General features: G+C 42.8%; 1 protein-coding gene across 1 annotated transcript; it reads right to left on the bottom strand.

The window, feature by feature from the left end:
* Positions 1 to 20,100: 20,100 nt before the first annotated feature.
* Positions 20,101 to 21,900, bottom strand: LOC141155424 (olfactory receptor 5G3-like). The gene is made up of 2 exons (XM_073642289.1): positions 21,858 to 21,900; positions 20,101 to 21,050 (listed from the first exon to the last, which is right to left on the bottom strand). The coding sequence occupies exons 1-2, from the start codon at positions 21,898 to 21,900 to the stop codon at positions 20,101 to 20,103; spliced, it is 993 nt and encodes a 330-aa protein (XP_073498390.1).
* Between the last annotated feature and the right edge of the window lie 5,755 nt (positions 21,901 to 27,655).

The raw sequence follows: 27,655 nt of genomic DNA, 5'->3' as shown, positions 1-27,655 counted from the left end.
CTGTGCGGCTGGGCACAATGGCGCCCCCACTCACGTGTCATCTGTCCCTATTAAGTACCCAGGAGTCCCTAACAAGACTAGACATGGAATGTTAGTGGAGTAATAAATTTATGGTGGGATTGGGAGTGGATGAAGCCTTTTCTGTGAAAAAGAAGAGACAAATATTCAAGGTATGCAGTTTGTGGAATAAACAATATTGTATCTTTTGTTACATTAGTATCCCATACATCACAGCAGAGAGCAGTACAATATTAGATATATTTGTGATCCATCATATTAGCCTCTATCATGCACTTTCTATTATAGGGACCCTAATGGATTCCCATGGAAAGACAACACATGGGCTGGGGTGCCGTCATCATATATTACTCTAGGGTGCTAACCTCTGCTGCCAGGAAGGGTTACAATAGGGTATACTGTAGTAGAGAGATTTTCCTAACATTTTTTCCTGTTACTATGTTTTAGAATGAATTTATCTATGTAAACTTAGTATGTCTTTTTGCACATGCTCTTTATTTTTTTTGGTATTTTTTTTTTCTGTGGACATTTTTTAACAATACCGAATCAAGTTTATATTTTAAAGAAGTTATCCACTACCCTATCTCATTTGATTTTTTATTCATTAATTTTTCTATTATAGGCCAGTAAATGCATCCATACTCTCATTACAGTAATATATACCTTTATCATGCAGATAGCATCAAGTGGTGTCTGCCAGCTGCGGCTCTGATGCTTATGACTCGCCCCCTGGGCCGCGTGGGGAACCCGGAACCGGGCCTCTGGTGGGATGCTGGGGGTGGTAGTTTCAGTGTGGTGGCGACCCGGTCCGTGGCTCAGGGTGGTCAAACCAGTGGCAGTCTTAGAGTAATAACAAATGTCCGACTACGCCACCCGTGGATTGCGGTCAGTGGGGACCACCGCTGTGCTGCAGACCGCTGAGGCTGATGTTGTTTGCGCAGCCAAGTATGGGATAACTCCCCACGGGAGAAGTATTGCCTCAGGGCAGCTAGTGTGGATGATGGGAGTGATGGTGTGAGCGTCCCAGTACTAATGGTGCCGGTGCGGCGATGAAACACAGAGACGTGTTGTGGAGTTCAGGGTCTTTACTGATGGTATAAAGCAGACCCTCCCGGGAGTACTGGTTAGCAGTAGAGGCCTGGTCAGTCTGTGAGCAAGCAGGATCTCCCCCTGGCCAGGTGGAGTTGTAGGCCTCCCCGTCTATCTGCACTCTTTCCTGGCTACCTAGCTCTATGCGGGTGGAAGTAGCCCACATCCCTGAGCATACCGTGTGGTGCTCACCCGTATGGCCGGTGACATGGGGCCTTCTGTTAGCCTCCGCTCCACGACGGCGGTGCTGGTCCCTTGCTTGTGATGTGCCTCCGGGCTTCTAAGGCCAGAGGACATGGAATCCCCTGCCGGTTGGATTCTGCTGCTGGACCTGGATGTCCCCACAGCCTCGGACTCCGTGTCTGGGTTTAGTGTCTTCAGCCAAGGCGAGCTATCTAGCTTCCAGCCTCTGGCACTCACTCCTGCTCCTACAGAGCTCTTGCTGTATCTTTCCCTCTCCAAGCTCTGACTCTCAGACTCTGTCTGCTCTGCTTGTTCTGCAGGCTCTGTCTCTGTCTGACCTAATCCCGCCCCAGACCCAGTTTATAAGGGCAGATTCCTCCCCTCCCAGGTCTGGGCGGGCAGTGTTGCATGCTTAGGGCTCCTGACCAGAGAAACCTCCCACTTGCTCTCAGACATAATATTTCTATTACTGTGGCAACCAGACCCCTGGGGTGCCACACTTACATCGATCACTTCCTGTCCTCAGGCTTACTGTGTTCAAAGACTACAAGTTCCATCATGCATTGCAGTGGCCTGTAAGCAAACACTTATCACACCCCCTACATTCTCCACCCAAACTCCTCCATCCCTCCTACCTCTTCAGGAAGCATGCTCAGGCAAGCTGTCATTCAATCCAAACCGTCTACACCCACCACCAGGAGCACAGTGACAATGATTCCTGTGCCCAAAAAGGAAGTATCAGACAAACAGAGGAGGAAGAAGAATCTCCATAACAATCCAGTAGCATGTTATCCCTGCTGAGATCCGATCATAGAAGCTATACATATAATAAAAGTATATTACAAAATGTATTGTTTTTAAGAGCTATGATATATAATGGGGGTGAAAAAAGTAGTGGAAAACCCCTTTAAGGGTTACTTCTGATGTTACTTCAAATTTATATTACCTTAAAGTGTATTCCTATTCCATACAACCAAAATATAGGACCCTACTGTATTTCTGTATGTCTTCAGTTTCTTAGCTATGTGATGTGCCCCATCAGATACCACATTATTCAGATATTTTCCCCTAAAATATGGCTACTGAAGGAAAGATCTAATCTTCAGTTTAGTCTGCAGCGTCATCTTCAGCACCTATAGTGCCATTTACTAGGCCTTATAACATTATAACATTGTGGGGCAAAGCATGGCCTTACATCATGTGAGGTCTAGCCAAAGGCATCAACATTGCCAGGAGCCAGAGATGGCAAAAATCTCACTGAAGACTGGAACATAGTAATCCTGTATTGGAGTACAGGTGAGGGTTGGTTGACTATATATTTTTTAACCTCTTTCCAGTGCTCTACAATCCATAAATATAGCAGCCAGGCTGCCATTTTGCTAGCTTCATCAAAGCAAATCGGCAAAATGTTGCATGCTAGTGAATACAATTTTTATGTAAAATTTCAATCAATTTTGCTTTGCCTCAAATTTCTCAAACTGATTCGCTCATCTACAACCTGAACATAAAATATTTTAAAATTATATTTAAAATATCAAGTTATAAACTAATATAAAATAATCTTTTAACTTACTGTAAATTTGAACCTTAGCTAACGCATGTACTTCAAGATGTAAACATGCCTAAGATCATCCGCTTGTATGGGCAGGTGTACTGTAATTTGAGATTGTTTAGTTCCTGAACTAGTTTTGCCATTTACAGCACTATGGCGCTATTTAAATCTATGATACAGTTTTAATATTGTCGGCATTAATAGTTAAAAATATTCTTCGAACAAAAAAAAAATTATAATAGTGTTTTTTCTGTCCTTGAATTCAGATCAGAAATTAATTTATATAATTCATATACATAAAAATATTTTTATTAACTATGACTTCAGACAATAAGAGAGCAGTTTATTATTCTGTTACAAATGTATTTAATTTTTTCTTATTTAAAATATTTACATTTCTTATGACTGTAATACGTATTAGCAATTTATCTGCTATTTTCAATTAATTTTACAACTTTATTTTAGATACTTTTGTATTTTGTTACTATTTTGAAGAATAGCTAAACTATTTTTTATTTAATTATTGATTGGCCTTTGCAAAATTTTGAATCCTTAACTTCAAAACTGCATGCTGAAAGTGTTGTTTTAACTGCTTGCTTAATGCTCTTTTACAATCTGCTCTGAACTGCAGTTCTAGCAAGAATCTGTACTCACATGCTAATTATGAAAACTCTCTTTGTCTAAGCATGGGGAAGGGCAGTGGAAAAACAAACACACATGTGTGAGTAAGGATGCTTGCTAAAGCTGCAGTTCAAAGCAGCTACTAAAGATGTATTAACTAGGCAGTTAAAACAGCAATTATGGAATTTGGGAGAAAATGAAGAATATGAAAAAGATCTTTAATTTAAAGATATTTAAAATTGATTATTTTCCTTTACAACATATAATCATCAGACAAACCCCCCAGGCTCGAAGTTAAAATCTGTTAGTTAAAAAAACTAAAACAGCTGAACTAAATGAAAATATATTTACAATTATTATAGACATCATATAGTAAGACATTTATTGAACTTACATTGTACTTCTGTTGGTCACTTTCATCTGCTTAAACAAAAGTTAAATACTTATGTATGGGTTTTCTCCAATTATAAAGCTAAGTCATAATAACTATGTTTTGTCAGTCGTTGACTGCAATGAAGAATGATGCTGGCAGCTCCGGTAGATTGGAGCCAATGTGAGCTTTGTAGTGTTCACCTTAAATAATGTTATAATCAAATTCTAATTGCTCCCAGATGAAAAAGAAGACGGCTCATAAATATTCCTTCTTTACACAATTATAAAGTTTTAGAAAAGATTTACCTAAGTAGACAAAAGAAAAAGTTAACTTTGATTCAGAGAAAGACATTGTTTATTTTCTTTAACTGTAACTACAAGAAAAATACTTATTGAAAAAAATGTAAAATATTTTTTTTTTTTGAAAAATACATTTTTTTTGTGACTTTCAATTTTTTGGGGGGAGTTTTACACTGAAAAATTACAGATATATCATATCTTTGGAAAAGTAAGAATGCAAATGGTTTAAAAACAGAACCTCAATTTTTATGCTTGAATGTTGCTCTTAACCAACATTAAAGGTAAAACAAAATACTCTATTCACCAATTACCTGTCCCATCATGTCCATAGCCTATCCTGAGGTTCTCTGCACCATCTGGGCTCTTCTTCACTCCTTTCTCCGACAATAAACAACGTCTTCACACATCTTTGGTTATAGTAGACCTCGGACTTCATGGCGCATGGTGGTAAAGGTAAACGGCAAAGTGAGTATTGATTTGTTTTTAAAACTACATTTATTATGCTCTGATCTAGAGAGACCCCTGAGCATAATAAGAATCATTTAATTCACATCAAATAACTTTTGATACAAATCAAACCACTAAATTCAATTGATTTTGACAAATATTGGCAGGTTCAATGACTTTTATTGTGGACTTTTGGTTTAGTGAGAACAATCCCATAACAGATTGATATTATTAATACAAAACCATATAATACTTTATTCACATTGTCAATGATAAAAGCCAGGGGGATCACACAGATTCAACCACTGTTACCACTTTGTCACAGATGACATTGGGGAGATCACGCAGATCCCATCGTAGCCACCAGTTGGCAAGGAAAACAGCTGGGGGGGTCATGCAGGTCCCATCGCTGTTACCACTTTGTCACAGATTACAGCAGATCCCACTGCTGTCACCAGTTGTCAGTGGAACGCAAATCAGCTGTCTCCAATCATCAGAACAATTACTCAATTGGTTGATAAGTGATGGACAAGGCTGTTGCTGCTTCCACTACTGGGCCAGTTATTAATGAACTCACAGTGAGCGTATGGTGTATACACCACCGAGTCCAACGCATGGGATATATACATATATTTATACCCCCGTACGGTCACTGCCAACTGCACAATAACAATAAAAGGAACCACTACTAGATGCCACCACCAATTGTTTATACACGCCGATTGGACATTTGTTACTGGTAGCACATGGCTGAAGGACTCCCACTTGCCCGGCTCCATGTTTAAAATTGTGTGTAAAGAATAAAGGTTCTTCATATTTAATTGCTTGCTGGAGTGCCGCCTTCTATCGACTAACAAGATATCAAAGGAAAAATCTTTCTTCGGCCAGAGCACCGGCTGATTTGCGATCCCTGGCTATCTGTGACTGACACTCACTGGACTGCAAAAGGTATGCGATTGGAATAAGTGCTGGTTTTTCATTTTCTATTTATTTGCATTGGATAACAATAAAAGGAACCACAACTAGCTGCCACCACCAATTGTTTATACACGCCGATTGGACACCTTTTGCTGGTAGCACATGGCTTCAGGGGTGCAGTTAACAGAGCAAGACGAATAGAGCTAATAAACTTTATATCTTTATTCCAGAAAGGTAGGCAGTGTTTATAAAAAATATATACAAAAGATGATACAAAATGGGAAAAAAACAATATGATATATACAATTACATAAAAGAAAAAGGTATAACAAAAGAAAATTACTAAACCTGATGTCACAGAAATGGCTCAGAGCTTAGAGGAGCGAAGCACTCCGATTGGGAAAATGGACCACCCTCACAGAGAACTATGACTTCCAGAAAGAATAAATACTTCCAGAATGAATAAAGAGAGAGACCCAAATCCCAAACATTTATTTTTACTAGCTCAATGCTATGCCCACATACCTCCCCAAGATTAGCTCATGTGGGGGCTTATTACATTTAATGAGATCCCCAACTTAAATATGATGTACCAGCAAGGTGAAACTCCAGTTTGCATATGCTAGAGAGACTGTGCAAGCAGCAGGCAATAGTGAAGTTCTAGCTGCACCACGCCTGTCTGAGTTGCTCTGTGAAACAACAATAGTTTACCACCAATGAGGTGGCCTCCATGTTGGATGTGTGTGCCGTGCTGCTTTGAATTGCCCACCAATATGGCCAGCACTCATGATGCCATCATCAGCATTACTATACCACTGGGCTATCTCTTCCTCCGCCTCTTCCACCTACACAGCCACGTCCACCTCCTCCACATCCTTCTCCAGTTTAACCTCCTCCCTCTGGTTCTAGCTTGTTAGTTTCTTTTAGGTTTATTCTATGTTCTTTTAGGCCAGTTCCCTAAAAAAATATATAAATATATATGTAAAAAAAACAAGAAACAAAACTGATTTTAAACTCTATTTAAAAGTGCACATTATTGAGAAATGGGGAGAGATATCTGATATTGAGCGGTGAGTCACAATTTCCACGACTTCAGACTATCCATCTGGAAATAGCACTGTGATACCACCCACATTCTCATAGGGTATACAGCTATTACACATACGTATATTTATTTTGATTGGATATTTGACCAGCATCCCCACAAATATATATTCCATGTTTATAAATGCGATCACTTGGCACTTTTTCATTATATATTTTTAAAAAAATTCTAATAAAAGCTATTTTTTAGTCTGATTTTGCGCTGTAGTATCACCTTGATAGAACACTATTTATCTGCAGATATGAGGTTAATCTGCAGGCTAGTAGGGTTTAAAGCCTGGTTACCAGGCTAAATGGAAAAGCGTTGGCTACAGGGAGAAAATTACATTTTATTCTCCCTGCCACCACTCACTTCCTTTCATAGGGTCTTTGCAAGGAGAGAGACATTATAGTCACTACAAAGTGACCAATGCTGTAATAATGTTCCAGCACCTTTATTATGACATTGCCCAAGGAGCCCAACCACAGGCTGGACTTCACTGAAAACTAACATGGCAGCAACACATGCAACCTACAACTGAGTCACAGTGGGCTGATGGCGACAGGTGAGAGCATTCACCGGCCATCGTACTATATAATGCCAATGTCAGTGATTGGCAATGGCAAGGCATTTAACTATTTAAAACAGCAGCAATGAAGGCGAGCTCTGGTCACTGCTGTAATTATTATTATTTAATATTGTGGCACTTTACATGTGAAAAAGGGGTATATGTAGCAAACTACAAGTACAATAGTATGAACAAAAACAAGTCACTGACTGGTACAGGAGGATAGAGGACCCCCACAATCTAGAAGGGGGGGGTGAGGATACATTAGGTGAGGGCACAACTCATTGTGCAGCAAGGGTTAGGGTAGGTTGTACGCTTGTTGGAAGAGGTAAGTCTTCAGGTTCTTTTTGAAGGTTTCCATGGTAGGCGAGAGTCTGATATGTTGGGGTAGAGAGTTCCAGAGTAGGGGGGATGCACGAGAGAAATCGTGTATAGGATTGTGGGAAGAGGAGATAAGAGGGGAGTAGAAAAGGAGATCCTGTGAGGATCAGAGGTTGCATGTAGGTAGGTACCGGGAGACTAAATCACAGATGTATGGAGGAGACAGGTTGTGGATGGCTTTGTATGCCATGGTTAGGGTCTTGAACTTGAGTCTCTGGGGAATGGGGAGCCAGTGCAGGGATTGGCAGAGGGGAGAGGCAGGGAAATAGTGGAATAGTCGGGCAGCAGAGTTTAGGATTGATTGCAGGGGTGCGAGAGTGGTAGAAGGGAGGCCACAGAGCAGGAGGTTGCAGTAGTCAAGGAGGGAGATGATGAGGGCATGCACTAGTGTTTTTGCAGATTCATGGTTGAGGAATGCACGGATACGGAAAATAGTTTTGAGTTGCTGTCGGCATGATCCTATTGATAGGAGAGGAACCAGATGTTGGCTGGGCAGATGAGCTCAGGGACTCAAGAACGATCTTCAACTGTTTTCCTTCATAGTTTATTCCTTCTGCCTCAACAATATGCAGTTCATCTTTAGTGCCGGCACCTAAGCTAACCATCCTCAATGACCACAGATGCTCACTTTTGTTATCATCCACTTTAAATGCATACTCCTTTTTGTCTGCCTTCAGTTCACATCCAAAAAGGAAGTTCTGTGGGCGCAGTGGAGTCATGTTTTCCATATTCATGCTGTCTTCCATCACTGTTCCTGGATCGCCGCACACCGACGTACCACAATGGACGGTCAGGTAGGTGTTGGCTATGTATAACAGCCAACATCTGCACCGTTTGGAGCAGGCTCAGCTCCTGAACCCGATATATAAAAGCACATCCCTAAGGTGATAGTTATGTCAAGGTTAGCAAATTTCACTTGTCTGTTCCTAAACATGGAAAGACAAATGGAATTCTCTAACCCATGTGAAAGAGCCCTAATAGTTACTAAATCTATCCCCCAAGCATATGAATGTTTTACACACTACAATGCACTATTACATATACACATCTTACAAAAATACATATCATTTCAGATACACAGACATATACGCACACATGCACAAACACACAGACATGCACAAACACATCAGTACAGGAATACATTGCTACGGGTCCGGGTGGTGAAACCTCTGTGCTTCAGTGCAAGGAGGGACCAGAGGGGCGTGACTAAGTGCCTACTCGGCCTGACCCAGGTAACATGGCGGCTTAGTCAACTCCGTGAACCAGGGAGGGACCGGGCAGGTGAACCAGGTGCCACTCTGGGACCGACCTTGTGTGAGAGCAGGTGACTCCCACGGGTCAGATGACAGGAACTGACTGGTACAGCGGATGAACACAGCAGAAAGGCAGACCTGTGGTCCGGGTAGACCAGCAGGCAGGTACAATAAATAATCAGACAAGTGCTCCGGGTAGGCAGGCTGGCGGACACGGCAGGTAACTGGCAGGTGCTCCAGGTAGGCAGGCTGGCGGGCACGGCAGGTAACTGGCTGGTGCTCCAGGTAGGCAAGCTGGCGGACACGGCAGGTAACTGGCAGACTGGCGGGCAGAACTATAAACAGACTGGTGGGCTGGACTGTAGACAGACTGACAGGCAGGACTGACTGGCAATGGAACCTGAGGGCTGAAGCAAGTGTTAGCACATGGAACAACAACCTTGCACAAGCACCTCCATTTTGGAGGAGGTGCCTTATATAGGAGAAGTCCTCCGGCCATTGGCCGGGGACTCTTTAGGATGGCGCGTGAGGCCCCTTTAAGAGGGAGTGAGCGCGTGCCCTAAGCACAGTGCCCGGGAAGCTGCACGCGGTGCGTGCCACAGCAACAGGGGTGCGGGAAGACTCTGGACCAGGACTGCGGCAATGAGGGGAACAGCGTCTCTGCCCGGCAGGAGTCAGAGATGCCAATGCTACATACATCACCTGAACCTCATCAGTACTAGTGATGAGCTAAAGTGCTCATTACTTGAGTTTACCTAGGGTGCTCGGGTATGCACCGAGTATCTTGGGTGCTCGAGCACCCGCAAAACTCAGTGTATATCCGAGCACCCTAGGCAAACTCGAGTAACGAGCACTTGCGCTCATCACTACATGGTACACCAATTGTATTGTCAGGTCACCCCCATATACCTTAGTATTACATGAACCTACAACTCCCATTATGTCCTTAACAATGGAGATACTGGGAGTTATGTAACCAGTCATCATCACACTGCAGACCATACAGGAAGCACAGTCCTGATGAGATGCAGGCAGTATCACATATCATTACATGCCTTTTCGCACCCACAGCTCCATCTCTACAGACTTCCATCTTATCCGGTCTTCTGCAACACAACCCCACATGATGCCTTTAAAAATAGCAGTGTCATTATAATGCTCCTGAATAAAAATATCTGCCCTACATTGAGCTCCAGAATACACTATTAACTCTCACAAAGCTCCCTGCACAAAATATGACCCTCAAACTCTATCCCTATGGTTAGCAAAAACCACAGGGTTCAGGTTTAGCAGGAACACACACACGCTCCTCTCTCTGGAGCTGGCCTCCAGAGACTAACCCCCTCCTGAGTCAAAATGCTGGCTTTTTATAGCCCCTAAACATTGCCCCGGAGTGGAGATAGGGTGGATAGCTTCCCTCCCAGCACTTAGCTATCCACCTGTAAAGCTTGCCCTTGTAACGCTGGCTATTAACCCTCTTAGCACCTAATGTGCAGGAGAAACCTCCACGTTTTACATCACTGAAGCAAAAAGTCTCAGAGACACGTATCTCCCCTCCAGTATTCTGCCAGTGACTTTGACACATCTGACATGTGCATATCAACCGAAGGACAAAAGCAAAAGACCTTGTGAAGATGATAGCGGAAGCTGGTAAGATTTTGTCAATATCCACAGTGAAACAAGTACTGTATCAACATGGGCTGAAAGGCCACTCTGTCAGGAAGAAGCCATTACTCCAAAAGAAAAGATTATGTGGCAATACTGAAGCAACATCTCAAGTCATCAGCCAGGAAGTTAAAGCTTGGGCAGAAATGGGTCTTCCAAATGGACAATGACCTGAAGCACACTGCCAAAATGGTAACAAAGTGGCTTAAGGATAACAAAGTCAATGTTTTGGAGTGGCAATCACAAAGCCGTGATCCCGATCCTATTGAAAATTTATGGGCAAAGCTGAAAAGGCAGGTGCGAGCAAGGCAACCTACAAACCTGGATCAGTTACACCAGTTTTGTCAGGAGGCCAAATTCCGACCAACTATTGTGAGAAGCTTGTGGAAGGATATCCCAAACGAGTGACCCAAGTCATTCAGTTTAAGGACAATGGTACCAAATACTAATGAAATGTATGTGAACTTTTGACTTTACAGTAAGTAATAAAACATTCTATCTCTCTCTCTCATTATTCTGGCATTTGGTAAATATTAAAAATTATGGTAATCCTAATTGACCTAAAACGGGAAAGTTTTATTCTGATTTCATGTCAGACATTGAGAAAAACATGCAGATGTGTCATTTTATATAGTATAAACTTCTGGTTTCAACTGTATGTAGGCACACATACCCAGACATGCAGATACACGCGTCCAGACATGCACACACACAGAAATGCACACTCAGACACACACACACATGTGTGTGTGCAGACACGTGTGAGCAGTCATGCACAGACAGATGCAGATACACACACTCTCAGACAAGCACACATATGCAGACACGCATATATATACACGCAGATATGCACACAGAAATGCACACTCAGACAAGCACACACGCAGATATGCACACTCAGACACGTATACACACATGCGAGCTTGCAGACAAGTGTGTGCACACAGTGATGCACAGACACACTCAGATACACACACAGAAATGCACACTTAGGCCATGGCCCCACTATCAGTATTTGGTCAGTATTTGGTCAGTATTTTTTCTCAGGAGTGGGAGCCAAAACAAGGTGAGGAACAATCAGAGAAAAGGTATAATAGAAACAAGTCACCAATTCTGCATTTATCACCCACTCCTAGTTTTGTCTACCACTACTGAGAAGAAATACTGACCAAATACTGACCAAATACTGATAGTGGACAAGCACACACACACAGAAATGGACTCAGACAAGCACACACACGCAGACATGCACTCAGACAAGCACATACACATGCAGATACGCACTCAGACAAGCACACACAGACACGCACACAGACAAGCACACACACACAGACACGCACACAGACAAGCATATACACACAGATACGCGCTGTAATGCAGCGGCTTGCGGCATTACTGTAGTGGTCCAGGGTGTGTTTTGGCCGACCATGTACCTCCCCCAGGTGACTGGTCACATGACTGTGACATCGCACAGGTCCTGTGCACACAGAAGGTCCGATCTAGAGGATGATAAGGCGGATGCAGAGCTCATGCGCCAAGTGGTTGAGACCACTCTGCAGGACACCCATGATGAAAATTATGATTTCCGCAGAAAGACCTTAGGTCTGGAATCTCAGGTGAAAGAGCTGCAGGCGTTCTGTGATAATCTCCAGAGGGCAGAAACGTGCCTTAAGGAAACATTCAGCAAGATGGAAGCTGAGCGGAAAAAGATGGAGGAGTCTATCGGAGAAGCCTTAGACCACGGCCAGGAGTTGGCCACTGGAGATGGGAGGTATGAAACAGATACCTCCTCGAATAATAAGAGCTCGGGTGATTTGGTGGATGTAAGAGCCGAGATCAAGGAGCTCAAGGAGTCGCTACAAGCCCATTTGAAGCAAGGGAAGCTTGAGAGACTGGCTGTCGAGAGCCGAGTGGGCGCATTGGAGACAGAGAGGTCTGAGAGAACTCTACTGTTAAAGGAGCAGTTGAAGCAGGAAGAGCTTCAGAGATGGGCTGCTGAGAGGCGAGTTGCTGAGCTAGAGGAAGAAGTTTTCAGGCTCAAAAGTCGCCTGGCAAAGTATCACTCAGTAAACGAGGCCTCCTTGGAGAAGGAAAGGGGAAAAAAAGTTGCACTTACTCCTTTATACCATGAGAAAGTGGACCTGAGGAGAGTTAAGAGTGTGTTAACAGAAGATAAGTATGAGATGGAAGTGGTCAAGACGAAAATTCTTGAATTTGGAGCTGTGAGTCAGCTCAGGGGAAGCATACAGGGTGAAGAAGCTGAAAGTCAGTTGCCCCTGAAATCTGAGCTAGATGATCGTTTGGAGACCACAGGTGAGACAGAAACCTCTCGGTACAAGTGCCTCATAGATGTACCCGAGGATTTGAGAGAAGAATGCACCAGTGAGTCTGTGCATGAAGAGATTAAGAAGGCCGTGGGAGCCTGTAAGGTGTACTCGACCTCAGAAGCTAAACAGCTGGTGGTCTTGTCTACAACTGAAGTCACAGTGAAGAGGGTGGCGATCCTAAGTGACATGCACTGGCGATGTATTCGCACGAAGCGGTTTCTCCGGTTGAAAATGGAACAAGCTGTTAGACAACTGGAGCTTATGAGAAAAGCTCACAGTCTGCGGGAAGAGGTCATCCGGGTGCCTCATGTTCTGGTGAGAAAGCTCATTGGAAGAAATGGCCAAGCCATGCAGATGATGGTAAAGAAGTCTGATGTGATGAGAGTAAGCAGTCCACGTGATCGACAGGACTGGATACCAGATGAAGACGGCATGGTGTCATTCTCCGCTGTAGGAACGGAAGAAAGTCTTACATATATACGCATGCTGATGGAGTACCGAGTGACCTACCTGTGAGAGGTAGAACAGTTGAATCTCGCCAGACTGCAAATGGCAAGGCAGCATCGCCTGAGCAGCAGAAGGTGGCAGCCGTCTAGAAATTGTGAGACCAGACAGAGAATGGGCCCCCTAAATAACAGAACAGCTACAGCTGAAGTTAGGGACCTTTCAAGATGTCCTGAGAGTAGTGGGTGTGGGTTTAGAGGTAGTGAGACCTCCAGTAACTCAGGTTTGAGAGGTGCATACAAATGACCCAATAGAGTACGGGACAGTACGGAGTCTAAGCGGACCTTAGATACCAGGGCGTGTGAGTCACACTGCTGTATGGACCGCTGGGAGCGGGGGAGGTCTGACAAGGTTACGACTGACTGCTGGGAGCGGGGGATGTCTGACAAGATTACGACCCGGAAATGTGACTTGACAAAGTTATTGACAATGACAGATGGTAGGCCTCTAAGGAATGGGCTAATGTCATTGACTAATGTTCCAGGGGCTGAGCAGCGTAATTGTCAAGTACATGGGCTCGGTGTGAGCTGTGGGTTATAAGGTGATTGTGTATATTATGTGTTCAACCCCACAAGTTTGAACAGAGGGGGGGGATATGTAATGCAGCGGCTTACGGCATTACTGTAATGGTCCAGCGTGTGTTTTGGCCGACCATGTACCTCCCCCAAGTGACTGGTCACATGACTGTGACATCGCACAGGTCCTGTGCACACAGAAGGTCTGATCACATGACTGTGACATCAGTACAGGTCCTGTGTGTGCACTGGAAGATATATAAACCCTGGTAGTTTTGAGACAGGGGGTGTAAGGCATGAGGCCTGTTCCCGTGTGGGACACCGTTAGCTTGGAGAGGCCTAGTGAGGCCGGGTGAGGCCTAGTGAGGCCTAAACGGCAGAGGCTGGATCCTTATGTGTAAGCGATCCCAGTAGCCTTGGAGGGCCAGAGGCTTGGAAGACAAGAGTCCTGGAAGGTAGAGGCTGGATGTAAGATGTGTAAACACACCAGTAGCCTTTGAAGGCACGAGGGCTGGAGACCCCCATCTGGGAAGCCGTAAAGCCACAGTGGTGGCAGAACAAAACTGACTGAAGCAGCTAAAACCGGGCAAAGGTAAAACACTGCATTATATGGACATTTATATAAGTGACTTTGCTGAAGGCTGTAACTGGAGCCAAGTGGGCCTGTCTGCTACTGGAAAGGTTCTTGGACATTGTATGTGTAAAATGTCGGCAAGCCACTGAGTTGGACTCGGTGGTAAGCAGTAGTGAGGTGTAATAAACTGCTGGATTGTGAAATACTGGAAAACGTGGCTGGTGTGCTTTAATTGACCCAGTGCAGCGAGTGTCCCCCAGCATGATGACTAGCGCTGCTTTACAGCGCTCAGACAAGCACACACTTGCAGATACGCACTCAGACAAGCACACACACGCAGATACACACACAGACATGCACACATGCATGAACTCCCAGGCAGACATGTACGAATGCAGACACACACGTACACACAGAAATGCACACGCGGACACACATGCGCGCATTCGCACAAACAGAAATGCATAAGCAGACACACACATGTAGACATGCACACCAAGGCAGACACACATAAATGCACAAACATATACACAGATAAACATACACCATGCGGGCATATAAACAAAAATGCATATAAAAAAACACGCATATTAACTTACCCTGGCTTGTCTCCGGTCCGGCCCATGTGCTTTTGAAGCGCTTCTAGGGCGGGAAGCAGCAGTGCAAGGCACGCTGAGTGACGTCACTTTTAGCAGACGCTGCTGAGGCCATGTCTGCTAGCTGTGACGCGGCAGTGGATGCGACAGTGCGTCCCATGCTCCAGCCGCCCACCACTGTCTGCGTGTAGCGGTAAATAAATAGTGCGCACACCTGAGCTTTTGTACATTTTTTTTTCTCCCCTCTCTCTCTCCTGAGTAAGGTCCCACTGGGCATTTCCCCAGCACCCCGCCAGGCCAGTCCGACCCTGTTTATTACAGTGATTTGTAGTGAGAAATGTATCTATTTATTTTACTCACTGATATAGCGTAGTTAATTACACAGCTTTATAAATATTACCATCGCTGTTCCCATTGGGGCTCACAATCTAGATTTTCTATCTTTGGAGTGTGGGAAGAAACCGGAAAGTACCAAGAAAAACCCACCCAAACATGGGGAGAAGATAGAAACTCCTTGCAGATGTTGTCCTTAGTGCGATATGAACCTAGGATGCCAGCGCTGCAAGACTGCAGTGCTAACCACTAAGCCACTGTGCAGGCAAAATTGACTCATTTAATGACCATAATGTGATAGCTTTTTTTCCACACATTCATTCACATATTCATGTTTTTTTATGGTGATCTGTACTTAAAATTCATCAAAGCAGGCAAAATGACCATTAACAGTTTCTCTGTACCATCTGATTGTGAGCGGTAGTGGTGCGAGACTTTAGTGTACGCTACTGGAGCTGGAATTAACACAGCTGATGGCACCGAATTTGCCCTCCAATAGATTTAAACTACTAATTTCAGTTGCATAGCTTCTAAATTGTCATGGACCAACTGCTGAAAAATGGTTAATTTGCTTGACTACTGCTCTCCTTGGATATGGTACTCATTTATCAGGTTGCCACTCTGGAATAGAAACCTCATTCTCCGTTACCTGTGGTCACCATGGAATGGAGCCCGTATGGCACAGGGGATGATCAGAAGGGATAGTTGCTCGCTATCCGGCAGGCATACATAAAACAACCCTTGCATGTGGAGGTTGAGGTGAATGGCCTCCAGAGGACACCACAGCTGCCCTGCCTCATGACCCACTGCACCCAAGGCGATGCACAGGGTCGCTTGGGAGAGGGGCGAGGTTGCGGGGGCTTATGAGGCGACTCTGTCAGGCTTAATCCTGCCTCTGTTGTGGGGGGGCCTTTTTTTGGATTCTATGTTATTTTAAGTAATTTCCATATCCACTTTTGTTTGCAGGGCACTTTTCCTGCTCTTACTCCCATTTTGCTTACTTTTGCATCCCCCTAGACCTTACTTTGACCATTTTACAGTCATTTTACATCACTGAATTTGGGGTCGCCATTGGCTTCTATGGGATTCAGGTTTGGCGTAAAGTTCAGACACCGAACCAAACTTTGAACTCCAGTTCGGCTGAACTAGATGAACTCAAACTTCCACGGGATCCTCTCATCCCTAGTTATGGAGCCTCTAAATTGGCAACTCAAAAAAATAATTTTAGTTCTTTTTACTGTGTAAATAGTATAACACAAACACATGAAGAAACATATATGTATTTAGTTTTGACATCATTGTAATGACCTGCAGTAAGTCATTTCTAACACAAAATAGAAATTTCTAAACCAAACCAAAAATTTAATAGTGGACTTTACTTTCTTTCCTCTCCCTCAAAAAAATTCTAGAAAAGTCACATAATACAGTATTTTTATCCTGAAATGGCTTTAAAAAATGCAACTAATCTCACAGAAAACAAAACATCATAAGGTTATATCAAGAAGAAAATGATAAAGTTGTGGCTTTTAAAAGGGAAGAATAAAACATACATCAACTCGATAAGTAATAATTACAGCTGATGCAGAACTGATTTGTACATCCTATTCCATTGGCCATGACAGTGATTTGTGACCGTTGTATGAGAGCAGACGTATACCCTTGTACCAAATACCTATATGCGTGGCTTTTCCTTAGCCGGTCTGGTACTTCTTTTGATTAGCCTTCATCTTCACTCTTCACTCTTCTACAGAGTCTGCTCAGCCTCAATCTATCTACCAAGCGTTGAGCTCTTTCCTTTAAAAACAATTTCGAGAGTACCCCTTGTCTTGTATTTTTCGCTAGTCATTCAGATATTTTCAACTAAGTCATTCATGTACAAGTTGTATACAAAACAGACTTTATGGAAACACCTGTAATTTTCTCTACAGACACTGTCTCCAAACTATGAAAAATTGGTCGGTGGCCCATTTACACTTATTGAACTTTTCTTTTGAATCTTGATATCCATGCTTACAGGTACTATGAGGTCTTCTCCTCCTATTTCACGCAGAATTGACTCTTTCTCCACATAAAACTACCATATACAGCCGGTGAAATAAGTATTGAACACGTCACCAATTCTTCAAGAAAATATATTTCCCAAGCTGCTATTGATATGAAATTATCACCACATGTCGGTAACCACCCATCCAATCCACACAGGCAAAGCAATCAACTTAATTTATGGACATTTATGGATATGAGTAATTATGAGAAATTGCGCAAAAGGGAAAGCTGGAAAGACAAGGGTCTTATCTGAGTAGAAACAGGGAGACAAAAGCAATTTATGCTAATCTGGGGGGGTTGTGAGAGTCACAACCCCTATACAAGCTTAGAAAAAGGCTGCTGTAGATCTACAATGTGGAGAAACTTGTGAGGCTGGAGAAGGGTGGGTTAAAATCCGTGCTGCCAATAGTCCAGAGATGAGCAGGAGATGGGAATAGTAGAAATGCGGTTTATTAGTCCACATGTTTCGAAAGGACATACTTCTTTATCAGGACAAACCACAGTCATTGTGATGGAAAAATAGCGAAGGAAAGCTCACCAACACTGCTAATAATGCAATCCATTGTATGCAATCTCAGATGGTGGGTGCCATGTTAAGCTGGCTGACTCAGCAATAGCAGGTAAGTAGAAGGAAATTCAGCACATCCATCCTTTGATATTAAAAAAATTATTTGCTTTATTGTTTGTCTGTTAAAAAAAAAAAAAACAGTGACAGAGAACAATTAAATCTGATGCCAGAAACGCGTCAGCTTTTATTGTTCCCTGTCACTGGTTTTTGTTATTTTAACGTACTAACAATAAAGCAAATTCTTTTTTAATATCAATGGATTGATGTGCTGAATTTCCTTCTACTTACCCACAGTCATTGTGGTTTGTCATGATGAAGAAGTGTGTTACTTCGAAACGCATTGACTAATAAACCGAATTTCTACTACTACCGTCTAAGGCTCCTCTCTGGACTACTAGCAGTGCAGATTTTAACCCACTCTTCTACAGCCTCATAAATAATGACTGACAAAGGGAAAAAATATTGAATACATGAAGAAAGAGAGGTGCAAAAAGCCATGGGAAATCTTGACACCAACTGAAATCTATCAGTAATTAGAAATCAATCCTGCCACTTAGTGAAAAATAACATCAGCTGATTCAACTGATGGCATATAAAAAGGTGTCTCGCTACCTAGATGCCACACAAGAAACATCTCATGAAAACCAATGAGTTGTCTCAAGACTTTTGCAACCTTATTGTTGCAAAAGATACTAATGGCATTGGTTACAGAAGAATATTGAAACTACTGAAGGTTCTAGAGAGCATTGTTGGGGCCATAATCTGGAAGTGGAAAGAACATCATAAACCAGCCATGACCAGGTGTTCCTCGCAAGATTTCAGACAGAGGAGTGAAAAGAATTATAAGAAGAGTTGTCCAAGAGACAAGGACCACCTGGGGATAGCTATAGAAAGACCTGCAATCAGCACAAAGAAAACAATAAGTAATGCAGTCAACCTTCATTGCCTGTATGCATACTCACCAAACAAGACTACATTGCTGAACAAAAAGCATGTTCAAGTGCGTTTAAAGTTTTCTCAGCAACATTTAGACAGATGAGACCAAATTGAACCCTCTGGATGCCATAATACCATACCATATTTGGAGGTTAAAAGGCACGGCATATCACCCCAAAATACCATACCAACAGCAAAGGTTGGAGGTGGAACATCATGGTATGAGACTGTTTTTCAGCATATGGCACTGGCAAACTTCATATAATTGAGGGAAGGATTAATGGACAAATGTACATTCTTGAAAAAAATCTGCTGTCATCTACCAGGATGATGAAGATGAAACAAGGGTGGACATTTATGCAAGACAATGATCTCAAACACACAGGAAAGGAAACTCTCAACTGGTTTCAGAGAAAGAAAATAAAGTTGCTAAAATGGCCGAGCAGATCACCGGACCTGAATCCTATACAAAATGTATGGAAGGAACTTAAGCTCAGAGTTCATAGAAGGAGACCACGGGACCTCCAGGATGTGAAGAGTGTTTTTGTGGATGAATGGGCCAAATCACACCTGAGCAATGCATGCGACTAGTTTCTCCATACAGGAGGCATCTTGAAGCTGTCATCACCAACAAAGGCTTTTGTTCAAAGTATTAATTAAATTTCAGTACGTGTATTCAATACTTTTTCCCTGTGTCATTTCTCATTATTACACATAACTTCATTTATGGACATCTATAGTTTTATTTTTTTTTCCTGTGTGAATTGGATAGGTTGTTTCCGACTTCTGTTGATAATTGTATTTCAAAAGCACCTTTAGAACTGTATTTACTTAGAAAATTGGTGTTGTGTTCAATACTTATTTCATCCACTATAAGTTCTTTTGATTGTACTATTTGAGTTTTTTTTAGCACAAATCAGAGCAAAATATTCCAAAATACTAATGAATACACTCAATCATGGGTAAGAGGCTTTGGAGCCTCAGACAGACAATGTATCATTGGAGTTCATTTTATATCCTCAATCTCTGAATTTTACTCATGGCTCTGTTACTTGGTATTACCAATAAAATAATTTAACTAATTATATAAGAAAATTAAGATATGTTTGATCATAGGACATTGATGTTTCAGTCAAGTAACTAAATGGAAGGCATCTGGCAGTTTTAGTTTGGGTCAGAAAGTTCATACCACCTGCATTTCTTCTACTTAAAACTGTCATATTAATGAGATTTTATCAAAATAAATTTGATTAGGCAATGTCTTTAACTAAATTCTTTCTTACAGTGACTTTGACATCCTTATTTCTGACACTGTATATGATGGGGTTCACCATAGGCGTCACAGCAGAGTAGAGGATGGAAACAGAATTGTCCATGTCTGTAGATGAACGGGATTGTGGACGAAGGTACAGAATCATAAGGGTCCCAAAGAAAACAGTCACCACAATGATGTGGGAGGCACATGTGGAGAAAGCTTTAGACCTTCCTTGAGAAGAATTGATCTTTAAAATAGTGGATAGAATATTTACATAAGAAATCAAGATCAAGAAGAAGTTAAAACTTGCTATGATTCCTGCCGAAATATACATTGCTAAATCATGGAGCCAAGTGTCACCACAAGACATTTGTATAAATGGAGGTACCTCACAAAAGAAGTGGTTGACATGGTGAGAATTGCAGAAGGACAACTGGAAGGTGTAGGTGACATGTATTACTGAGTTGATGAAGCTTGAAGTCCAAGACGCAGCGGCCAGACTGATACACAACCGCCTGCTCATGATAGTTTTGTAATGCAGAGGTTTACAAATGGCAACAAACCTATCATAAGCCATTACGGCAAGGATGAAACACTCTGTAGACCCAAAGGTTAGATTAAAGTGCATCTGGATGGCACATTCCAGTAGAGAGATGCTCTTGTCTTTGCTTAATGTGTTCATAAGGATTTTAGGCACCACGGTGGAAGAGAAGCAAATGTCAATGAAAGAGAGATTGATAAGAAAAAAATACATGGGTGTCTGGAGCTTTGGATTAATAGTTACCACTGTGATCAGGAGAAGATTTGCCAACAAAGTTATCAGATATGCCACCAATAATGCAAAAAAGCCAATAACCTTCAAGTAAAGTATATCAGACAAACCAAGGAGAATAAATCTGCTAGATGAGGATTGGTTGAACATTTCCACATCATATAATAGAGAACCTGATGGGGACAAAAAGTTAATCTGCAAGTTTATTTAATGACTTAAAGATAATGCATCACCTATGATTATCCAATGGCGCTAAGAACTAACAGGCAGGTATTTGCTAACTACCTGCCTAATCTACCCAGAACTAGCTCAGAGCGATCACAGACCACTCATGTCAGAAATTCTGCAGCTTCACGTCAACAGAGCAGCTCTTACAGGCTGCTTTGATGATGAGACTTGACTTCCGACGTCATGGTGATTGACAGCCGGCTTCTCGCAGTTATACAGTGGGGAGCCGTCTATCAGTCAGCATGACATTGGCAGTTATGTTCTTTCAACACAGCAGAGTGGAAGAGAAGCAGCTGCTTTGTTAACATGATGTCATTGGAAGCCACAGAACCCCAAGCTGGAGCGGTCCAAGCCCACTCTAAGCAGGCGCCAGGTGACAACAGGCAGGTAGTTGCCAACTACTTGACTGTAAGTAATAAAATGGTCCAGGTTATCCCCTTTAACATAATATTTTTGATGTAAGCAATTGGTTATTTTCTGATGGCACATACCATTTCAACAACTCTACCTGCTGGATCTAAAGGTACACTTACACTAAGAGGCTATCGTGAAAAGAGTATTCTTAAGAACACTTGTTATATGATAATATTTTAGTGCAAATAGGTTCTCGATCACCCGAAGGACAAAGTGGTGCATCATCTTCTGTAAACAGTATAGAACAATGGCAGCCTATGCACACTGATCTATCTCTTACAGATCATTCAGTGAAAATTAGTTGTGAGCAATCATTGAAATGCTCGGGTGCTCGTTACTCGATTCAAGCTCGTCGGACTGCTCAACTCGACAAACGAGCATAGTCAAAGTCAATGGTAAACTCAATCCTTTTTCTGCAGGCCCTCCCACGAGGTCTGGGGTGGCATTAAAATTACTGAAATGGATGGAAAAAGTGTTCAAATGGAATTGGAACAGGATGGGGAAGATACCTGGATGCATCTCTGACTCCCAGGGTACTCCTGGGAACAATGTTGTCAGAGTATTTTGCTACTTTTACGACTGATAAAAAATCATACCACACAGTGAAAAAATGCTGCAAAAACACTGAAAGAATTGACATGCTCTTTCTTTAAAAAATGCAGCAGTTTTCCATGTCAGTGCACAAAAAAAAAAGAATTAAGAAATCATATGCATGAGATTTCGGAAATGTTTTCCCATTTGTAAGGAGTGGGACTCCTAGACTGGTGCAGCCTATGTAGCAAGTGCAAGGCCTATCAAAAATTGAAAGGAGGCATGGCAATACACCCTGAAATATACATAGAGGATGGCCTCAGAAAACATTTTTTCCCCATTTGGAAGTAGTGGGACTCCAAGACTGGTAAAGTGTATGCACTATGTGCAAGGGTTTCAAAAAAATAGAAGGAGGCACTCCAATAAATACCTGGAACACAGGTAGAGTAGGGCCTCAGAAAACATTTACACTTAGAAGGAGTGGGACTTTTGTGGCTAACAACACAGAGTCCCGGATTTGAGGCCACTACTCAGGGTACAACAGGCACAACAAGAACCTTCAGTCATCCGACTCCGATTTTGCTCTTGCTAAGGTGGGCGGCAGCTCTTCCTGTGCTGGCTTAGGGCATCATGCAACCCTGAGACTTCAAACAGATTTAAGCAGGGGTTTGAAAACATTTTTTCTATATCTTTGGAGACCTTTGCTAATTAAAAATCATGTACCATGTGGGGGAAACTTCGCCAACTCATCATGGAGAAAGAACACCACAAATCCTTTGTCCAGTTATTCACACAAGAAGTGCATTTGAGCCTTTCTCCCATTGTTTGAATGCATATTTATTTTTATTTTACACAAAGTTAAGGCAAATCTGAGGCTCGCAGGCCACAGTCACTGCTCCCTCCCTGTTTAAGTTGATTCTGTGTGTTTTTAGTGCTGCTGGGAACATAACAACTAATAGGCGCATTCGCCTGTCAACTGAAAATGCTGACAGGCTAACTTTTCTCAAAATGAACAAGGGCTGGATTGGTTAAGAGTCAGACTTCTCAACCCCAACGGATGATAGCAGCGGAACATAAAGACAATTCAATTTTTTTTTGGTGCATTACCATGCACCCCTTCTCACCCCAAAAAATGTTATACGGTTCATGCTTTATTATTTTTCTTGTCCTCCTCCTCCTCTTCCTTCACCATATCACAGGGTTAACATTCAGCCCTCGTTCCAAATTTCTGGAGGGCCATCAGGCAGCTCTCAGTCAAACATTTTGGAGGGCCATCAGTCATACATTTCGGAGGGCCATCAGGCAACCCTCAGTCATACATTTTGGAGGGCCATCAAGAGGCCCTCACTCAAATTTTGAAGAGCCATCAGGAGGCCTTCATGCAAAAATTTTGAAGAGCCAGCAGGCAGCCCCATGCAAAAATAATTTCCAGACGGCTTTTCCTGGAAATGTTGCGTTTAGGTTTGTGGACACTGAGGCTTTATGCAACCTCATGGCTGCAGCCATCCCTCAATACTTCCCAGCCGCCTCTTTTTTTCCCAGTGTGCCGTCCTTGCTTTACACCAGCATGTGTACCATAACATCACCTATGCCCATACCAATGCAGTTACTGGGAAGGTCCACTTAACTATTGACACATGGACAAGTGCTTGTGGCCAGGGATGCTATATTTCCCTGATGGTAGACTGGTGAACCTTGTGGCGCCTGGGAGAGAGTCAGACCCTGGGACGGCACACATGCTAACAACGCTAAGGATTGCGGGGAACAGGCTCAGCTGAAACTAATTTGTTTAGGTGACAAACAGCACACTGCCGCACAGTTTTGGAAAGGTATTAGAGACCAGACAGAGCTGTGGCTCTCGCCGCTGAACCTACAACTAGGCATGGTCATGTGTGATAATGGCCATAACCTGTTGCAGGCTCTAAAGATTGATTAGCTTGTACAAGTACCATGCATCGGCCACATGCTCAGTGTTCAGTGGTTTCTGAAAACCTACCCAGATTTGTGTGAGCAACTTGTGAAGGTACGCCGCGTGTGTGCCAATTTTTGCAAGTCAGCTACAGCTACCGCCTGTCTGGAAGTGATGCAGCAGCACTTGCAAGTACCAGCTCACAGACTGATGTGTGGCGTGACCATGCCCTGGAACTCCACATTACACATGTTGGTAAAACTTTGTAAGCAACAGAACGCAGCTACAACAAGCCTGTTTGTATTCAGGTCAGCCTCTGTACATAACCGACAAAAAGGGCATGGATGTCTGACATCTGTGACGTTCTCGAAACCATTGAGCAAGTAACCAAGGTGGTGAGTGGCAATGATGTCATAATCAGTGTAACCATCCCACTTCTCTGTCTACTTAAACGCTCACTGCTCACAATTAAAGAGGAAGCTTTGCATGTGGACGAGGCAGAGATGGAGGAATAAAGTTCACATTGTACACATTGATGGGAGAAGGGAGGAGAGGGATATCAGTTCTTTTTTTCATCAACATCCAGTCTGTCCATGATGTTATAGTCCCTGAGCAGGCTGTGGACCAGCCTGAAGCAGTCCTGGATGAACATCTTCTCCCAGTTGATGACCAGGCATGTTCTGGCTTACCACAAAGCATCCTTAACACAGTTAATAAGATGCCAGGCTTCCTGAATATGGTATGTTCCCCGAGAAATAGTCCATAGAGCACCAAAGTGTGCTTTAGGTTGCTACTAGGGACAGAGTCTCTGAGGTCATTTTCTAGGGTATCCACACAGAACTTGTGTGAAGGGGCACTGCCAGAAGAGAGGCAAGGGTGTTTACTCAGTGAAAGGGCATCTTGGGCAGTTCCTATTGTTACACAGTCCACGGGCATGCATGAAAGTTCTCAAGCAGAATAGCCCCCTGAATAGCCATCCATGCCAGGTATTTGTGCCCGTTGGTTAACCTGCTTGAAGCCACATTTTTAAACACAGCCTCGGCTGTAGCTGCAGGGAGCCCTGGAATAGACGCCCTTGAGTCTTTCACTTGGATAAGCTTATGGATGAGCCTTAGTTTCTTTCCACAAGTCGGGCTTGAGTTCCTCCAGTTGGTGTTCCTTTACAAACTTGAGCACCTGTTCATAGTACCAGGGGATGTTCAAGTTGTAGGGATAGGATCTGTCCCACTTGTCCTGTCTGTTCAGCATGTATGGGTAAAAGGAAAGGAGGAGAGGGATGAGTAGATGTAGAGTCTTCCTCCTGGTGTGGACAGGGAAGTCTTGCCTGTTGGGGGTTTGGCACACATGGCAGACTTTATGTCCAGTTACCTTTCCCCTGACCCTCATGTTATGCACATTTTGGCCAACAATGTGTATTTCCATGCATCCTTTCCCTCCAAAAAGGGTATAGGGTTTATGCTTTCTTATTTTTCTTGTCCTCCTTCTCCTCTAGTCCAAAACTATCCCTCCTCCAACACCTATCCCTATGCTAAATGCAGCTAACAATGGTATTAATAGCGAATAGAATAGATGTAACCTTGATGAGAACTGTTGGTTTAGGTTGCAGCCGCAAGGACTTTAAGGCAATAATCTCTCATTAGATGGCCATTTTAATTAGCCCAGAAAAGGGCTGCTGGCTTAATGTTGAAGCAGCAGACACTGGAATGCTATATAACACACTGTCCCTTCTGCAGCAGAAACTCTGCCTACACTATTTCCGGGTACAATGCACTGAACTTGGCGTCACCAGGTCTTATATAGACCTGATGATGCTATTTGGCTGGCCAATCACAATGCCATTAGCCAACATGGCTACAACATTACCGTGATTGGCATGCAATCCCCGCATGTTTAGTGGCTGAAAATAAGCTGCAAAATATGCGGGCGGGGAATCGAGCATGGTTCAAATTACTGCTCAAAGAATTGAACTCTGTTTCTATTTTTATGTTTTTTTTTGAACTAGGACCATGATTAAAAGCCCCAGGGGAAAACAAGTGAAGGAACTGGAGGCACTCTTAGCAATCCAATTTCAAACCATGTACAGGCGGGTTTGCAGAATACACACAGTGGTTTTTAGCACAGTACTAGCACAGTACTACCACATATAGAGGTTGCAGAGTACACACAGCGTTTTTTGTGCTGAGTGCGCAGTCAAAATCTGTCCCTCATTCCAGCTGCATCCTATCCCTACACTAATGAGAGCATAATGGTGGCGCCACTTGTGATCCAGCCTTTATACAGGCGAGATCACGTGGTGCGCTGGCAAATCACAGCTATGCCAATACTTCACATGACTGTGATGGCTCCGGAAGTGCCTACAGTCTAAAAGCATGTTGATTGACTGAGAAAATTGGTGTGCTACGTGAGGGTTACAAAATGATAAAGAGTTCCAGTTATAGTGAACCCCCTGTGTGTGGTCTTTGGTAGAAGGAGATGGGATCATTTGAAATGAGAAGCTAATGTCTGATGCCTATGTTTGTGATAGACCACATCACCGCAGAGGTAAGCCAAAGAACATAGGCCTGCAGTGAGTCGTAGAGACTTACACAGAAGTGTGTGCCTGTGAGTGAGGCAGAAAGGCAATGTCTTGCAACCCATGAGAGTGAGGAGGCCTTGTAGAGAGGATTAGCTTATGAGTGATGTGTATGCCTCTGCAGATCCAGCTATAGCTAGTACCAAGTTTGAGAAGAATTGGTGGCCACTGGCAAAGTGCCGTATGACAGTCATGTTTAACCATGCAAGAAATTAGGCCAAACAAAAGGCTGCCCAGTAATTTCTGTTGAAGAAAGAAATCAGCAATGGGAAGAAAGTATTCTCCATGGGTATAAGGAGTATTTGGCAAGAGCAGCTCTATATGGCGAGGATTTAGTGATTTGCAATTTTGATGCTGAAGGAAAAATTACCAACAAATTTCACAATGTCATAAAAAATAGGTGAAAATGATGAATTATGGGGTCTTAATTTGCCTCAGTATATTTCCAGTGTCACTGTAGATGTGGAAGCTTAATTGAACCCATATTATAGAGAGATTCTCCCTTAGAAACATGGCTCCTTGAGGGGAAGATCTCCATGGTATGGTTCTGTGCATTAGTGCTCTACTGGACACATAGAAAACCCATGGTTCATTGTATGGAGCAACAGGACCTCCATGCACTGACAATAGATTCTTCTTGCATAGATCTTAATCTCTATTCAGTCACCTTAACATTAAATATTATAAAACAACATGTTATAAAATTATATAAAGTAATATTTCACCAAATACCCTTCTTCCCTTAATTTTTTTATTTTTTTGCTCCCCAATCAATCTCTTGAGATAAATGGCTTCAAGGGCAGAAATATCTCTCCTACTTTACGGTATCTACAAAAAGCTTTAGCACTTATTTTTTTGCAATATCTTTGAACCTACAAAATAAATATGGGACCCTACTGTATTTCTGTATGTCTACAGTTTTCTACACATGTGACATGCCACATCTGATAACAAAATTTGGAGATATTCTCCTTTAAAAGTACGACTACTAAAGGAAAAGATCTTTATAATACCGTTATACAGTTTTAATAATGTCGGTATTAATAATGTAGATAATTGCAGTAAAAAAATAGTTAACGATATTTGTGCAAAGAAAGTTATAATCATTTTTGTTCATTCCTTTC

Source organism: Phyllobates terribilis, unplaced genomic scaffold, assembly GCF_046119375.1.
Source record: "Phyllobates terribilis strain yellow unplaced genomic scaffold, ASM4611937v1 Scaffold_7__3_contigs__length_470593459, whole genome shotgun sequence".
NCBI lineage: Eukaryota > Metazoa > Chordata > Amphibia > Anura > Dendrobatidae > Phyllobates > Phyllobates terribilis.
Note: the sequence above shows the minus strand (reverse complement) of the source record. Positions and strands in the feature narration are given on the sequence as shown.

Excerpts from the sequence above, each read along its gene's own strand:
- LOC141155424 (XM_073642289.1), bottom strand. The coding sequence starts at position 21,900 with ATGCTCGTTTGTCGAGTTGAGCAGTCCGACGAGCTTGAATCGA. Across the intron at positions 21,051-21,857 it reads GTCCGACGAGCTTGAATCGA|GTTCTCTATTATATGATGTG; the intron begins GTAACGAGCACC and ends TGTCCCCATCAG.